Consider the following 5286-nt stretch of genomic DNA (forward strand, 5'->3'; position numbering starts at 1 on the left):
GCCAAATGGCTGGTAGGCTTTTAGCTTCAGCCAAGTGGAAGCTAAATTGTCTAGTCATTCATATGTAAATTGGGTCGTTGAGTCGTTATCTGGGAATTCTGGAGGGAGGGGACTGTGATTGAGGGCCATCTAAGTTTGCCATCTTAGGGAGAAATGACACATGGGTATATGTCCTTTGTTGCTAAGATTTATTGATAAAAACAGTACAAAAAACCAACCATTTGTACACATATTTACAAATAATAATAAAAAGTGAGTGAGTACAAACAATTCAACATTTCCAGCAATCACTCACAATCCTGGCACTGCCATGGTATCTGTAGTCTGCATTTACCACATGTGTATCTTTTGCAGTGAACACATCGCACAGTGGCATGATTGTTCTTGCAGTTGTGTTTGACCTGACACGAGGCTCTTTTTCCAGGGCTAGATGTGTCCGAAGGTTGTGTCTGAAGCAACTGTTCTTTTCTTGCCTTCTTCCCAGCTACATGAGAGCGAGCCAACTCTGTTGCAAGCGCCACCAGGAAGTCCACCCGTCTTTCCTTTGTCCCGGTGCATGCTTGATACAGCACATGTGCATTCAGTGCTGCCATGTCAATCATGTTATAAAACACGGCGACTGGCCAGCGCCGTGTTCCTTTGCGGACAGTGTACTCCCGAACCATCTGGTCCATCACATCCACGCCACACTTTGTTTTGTTGTAAAGGGTGACAGTGTTTGGCTTCCTTTTGGTGGTGTTATCAGTCTGAACCACGCCGTGCATGCTGCTAAGAATATAGACTGTCTTCTTCCGTTTGGCCGCATACGCCGTCAGCGTGGCAGCAGAGGTTGAAAACACCTAAGAAATAAGATAAATTGTTATTTCCATAGCCCTTTTACACACAATGAAACACATAAACATAGAACCACAAAAGACCTGCAACATACCTGAGTGGTGAATGCATTGCGATCTGTCTGTCTAGTGGATTGAGGAATTTCCCTGCGAATCCTGTTGACTGTGCCGAGGATGGTGGTTTTCCGTCTAAGAAGTTTTTGTGCCAGTGAAAGCGATGTGAAAAAATTGTCCGTGGTAACATTTCTGCCCTTGTCTAGGAATGGTTCCATCAGCCTCATTACGACATTTTCAGAAAGTCTCTCCCCAGTGGGACGACTGGGGTCCTTGCCAAGATATGGGAAGACATTGCAAATGTACTTGGATTTTAGGTCCACCCGCTGTGATCGAGCAAAGACTGACAAGTTTGCTGCAATTTCCAGTGTGTGGGGATCATTTGTCACCAACTGCATCACGTGCTACAACCCTGGTCTACATATCACCATTGATGAACAGCTTTTCCCATCAAAGACTCGGTGCAGTTTCCTGCAGTATATTGCAAGTAAACCTGACAAGTTTGGGATCAAGTTTTGGGTGGCTTGCGACCTAAAATCCAAGTACATTTGCAATGTCTTCCCATATCTTGGCAAGGACCCCAATCGTCCCACTGGGGAGAGACTTTCTGAAAATGTCGTAATGAGGCTGATGGAACCATTCCTAGACAAGGGCAGAAATGTTACCACGGACAATTTTTTCACATCGCTTTCACTGGCACAAAAACTTCTTAGACGGAAAACCACCATCCTCGGCACAGTCAACAGGATTCGCAGGGAAATTCCTCAATCCACTAGACAGACAGATCGCAATGCATTCACCACTCAGGTATGTTGCAGGTCTTTTGTGGTTCTATGTTTATGTGTTTCATTGTGTGTAAAAGGGCTATGGAAATAACAATTTATCTTATTTCTTAGGTGTTTTCAACCTCTGCTGCCACGCTGACGGCGTATGCGGCCAAACGGAAGAAGACAGTCTATATTCTTAGCAGCATGCACGGCGTGGTTCAGACTGATAACACCACCAAAAGGAAGCCAAACACTGTCACCCTTTACAACAAAACAAAGTGTGGCGTGGATGTGATGGACCAGATGGTTCGGGAGTACACTGTCCGCAAAGGAACACGGCGCTGGCCAGTCGCCGTGTTTTATAACATGATTGACATGGCAGCACTGAATGCACATGTGCTGTATCAAGCATGCACCGGGACAAAGGAAAGACGGGTGGACTTCCTGGTGGCGCTTGCAACAGAGTTGGCTCGCTCTCATGTAGCTGGGAAGAAGGCAAGAAAAGAACAGTTGCTTCAGACACAACCTTCGGACACATCTAGCCCTGGAAAAAGAGCCTCGTGTCAGGTCAAACACAACTGCAAGAACAATCATGCCACTGTGCGATGTGTTCACTGCAAAAGATACACATGTGGTAAATGCAGACTACAGATACCATGGCAGTGCCAGGATTGTGAGTGATTGCTGGAAATGTTGAATTGTTTGTACTCACTCACTTTTTATTATTATTTGTAAATATGTGTACAAATGGTTGGTTTTTTGTACTGTTTTTATCAATAAATCTTAGCAACAAAGGACATATACCCATGTGTCATTTCTCCCTAAGATGGCAAACTTAGATGGCCCTCAATCACAGTCCCCTCCCTCCAGAATTCCCAGATAACGACTCAACGACCCAATTTACATATGAATGACTAGACAATTTAGCTTCCACTTGGCTGAAGCTAAAAGCCTACCAGCCATTTGGCTGCTCTCGGGTTTTATAGGTAGAAAAGGTAGAAGCCTGGGGGTGCTAGTGTTAAAGGTATTTAAGCCCAGAGCAGGGTGAGCTCTGGGCCAGAGTGCCATTTTGTGTGGGTACAGCTAGTGAGCTGAGTGTTTGCGGTGATTTCCAGCTAGTGAGCTGTGTAGTGTGGTTTCCAGCTAGTGAGCTGCGCTTTCCTTTTGACTTTTTGCTTTATTTGACCAACGCCTGAGTTTTGTTTGTGTTTTGTTTGTGTTTGATGGTGATAGCGGCTTGTCCGTCTCTTTTAGTTGAATTACTTCAATAAAACTGTTTTATTTAACTGTTTCGCCTCCTTGACTCCTTTTTCTGACCCGGTCACTTTTGTTACTTCCCCCTCACCGCCTAGACCCCCCCAGGGGAACGTAACAAGTGGGGGCTCGTCCGGGATTTGAAAAGGGAGTTCTGTGTTGGATTTGGTTTTTTGATTATCTCACTTTGTCACCTTTTAGAGATTCACAACTTCCCAGTTTAGTTAGGTGAGTGTCCAGCTGAGCTTTGTTTTAAGTTCTTCCTTCGGGCACTCTTTTGTTGTTTTGCCTTTTTTATTTTCGGAGTAATCCTGGGCGGGGATTAGTTCCCTGTTGGGGGTAGGCAATTCAGGGCCCCGGTCGCTGAAGTTCTGCCTTTCAAGTTGCCTCGAGCCCAGCACGCTCCAGAAGATAGGTAGGCAAGTTTGTTGTGCTCAGGAACTGGGTAGGTCGTGTGTTGTATGGGTGTGTGTAGCAGAAGGTAAGTTGGTCAAGGAGAAAAAGTTGTTCGGTTACCATTAATTGTTGGCTAGCCTGTGAGAATTGGCACAGGTGCGTGTGTGGTGGTGGGTTTTTTTTCAGGCTGGAATGGCGTTCCAGTTGAATCAGCTGGAGCTGACGAGCACTGGGCCTACATCTGTTGGTGAACAGGTGTCCAGAGGCTCGTTTATGAGCAATAACATCCACCTGGTTCCCGTTTTCTGTGAGTCCAATGTTCATAGCTTCTTTATTGCCTTTGAACGCATAGCGACCGCACTGCAATGGCCTCAGGACATGTGGTGCGTGATGTTACTATGTAAGTTGACAGGTAAGGCTCAGGAGGTTTGTTCTGCTTTGTCAATGGAGGACTGCTTAGTTTATGAAAAGCTTAAAAGTGCTGTCCTCCAAGCCCATGAACTCCTACCTGAAGCCTATAGGCAGAACTTTCGAGGTTTGGAGTTGGCACAGGGTCAGTCCTACCTTGACTTTGCTAGGGAGAAGGCAAAGCTCTTTGATAGGTGGTGTTCTGCAACTCTCTCGTTACTATTAAAATGTATTCCACTACAGATTACAGAATACATGCCCCAAAATGTATTTTGTAACGTATTCTGTTACGTTACTCAATGAGAGTAATGTATTCTGAATACTTTGGATTACTTAATATATAATCTTGCTTTGTACAACTACATGAATGTACAATTGCTGTGTGATTTTTTTTTTTTACTATTACTGAAGGTTACTCGCCATACCAATACCAACTACATTTTTAAATCTTAATATAAAATTAGTAACAGTAGGGTGGACATTAGGTAAGGCTGCACTTTTTGCAGCGATCTCATATAGAAAACAGGTCCGCAGCTCTGAACCGTAGTAAAGGGACCTCTGGCTAATACGTCGGGTTCCGTGTTGGGTTCGTAGCCGAAAACTAGCTTTACGGTACTTTGTTGTGTGGGTCAACTTTTGCTAGCGAGAGACAAAGAGAGGCGTTGAAAGGCTGCTCCTTATTGTTTCGGTGGAAAACACAAGAAAAGTGTACAGTCGAGTCTTAATAGCTTATTTACAACTGGGCTACACTGCCCATGAGGCTACATTCTTTAGGGCTATGCTAGGGTGACCAACCGTCCTCCTTTCTCTGGACATGTCCACTTTTCACGTTCTGTCCGGGGCGTCCAGGGGGATTTTCAAGATGGATGAAAATGTCCAGGTTTTCCTATAGGCCAACATCACATTAAAATGTTCCTAATTTAATGTTTAAAAGCACTTGAAAAAGGCAAAATCCCATGTAAAATTAGGGCAACAAACTGTACTGTCATTACTGAAAATAACCGTATTTTCATGGGAAAGTTATTTTCTGTTATTTTCTGGTATTATTTTGGCGCCCAGCTGCCGGAATATTACTGTTTTTTTAGGATTTTTTTTTTTTTACGGTGTATGTATACTATACATACATATATAACTGCACATGTCCATACACATGGAAGGTACATTATGCATGAAGTGGTGACCGTGGATGTTCACAGTGTCCAGTGACTTGTGACATCGTGATTGAGGAGTTATAGAGTCTAACTGCTGTTGGGATGAATGATCTGTGAAAGCGCTCCTTCCTGCAGCAAGGGTGTTTCAGTCTCTGACTAAAGGAGCTGCTCAGCCCACTCACATACTCATGCAGTGGGTGATGTGGGTTGTTCATGATGGATGTCAGCTTTACTAACATCCTCCTCTCGCCAACCACCTCCACAGACTCCAGGGAACATCCCAGCACAGAGCTAGACCTCCGTGTTACGGCCCTAGCGGGGCCTCTCTCTCTCCTGAGCGTGCCTGTGTGGGCGTGTCCCACTACCTCCTGTCTGAGGTGCCACCTTTTCCCTCCTGTACAGCTGACTCCCATCAGCAATTAA

The 5286-nt window shown here is 44.8% G+C and overlaps 1 protein-coding gene across 1 annotated transcript; it reads left to right on the plus strand.

The window, feature by feature from the left end:
- Nucleotides 1-306: 306 nt before the first annotated feature.
- Nucleotides 307-2316, plus strand: LOC121813594 (the record flags this gene model as incomplete). The annotated part of the gene is made up of 2 exons (XM_042217447.1): nucleotides 307-1694; nucleotides 1784-2316. Coding segments are annotated over exons 1-2 (1220 nt in total), but the record flags the coding sequence as incomplete, so codon positions are not given.
- Nucleotides 2317-5286: the final 2970 nt, after the last annotated feature.

This window comes from Haplochromis burtoni, unplaced genomic scaffold, assembly GCF_018398535.1.
Source record: "Haplochromis burtoni strain Fernald_Lab_line unplaced genomic scaffold, NCSU_Asbu1 Contig_1989, whole genome shotgun sequence".
Classification (NCBI taxonomy): Eukaryota; Metazoa; Chordata; class Actinopteri; order Cichliformes; family Cichlidae; genus Haplochromis; species Haplochromis burtoni.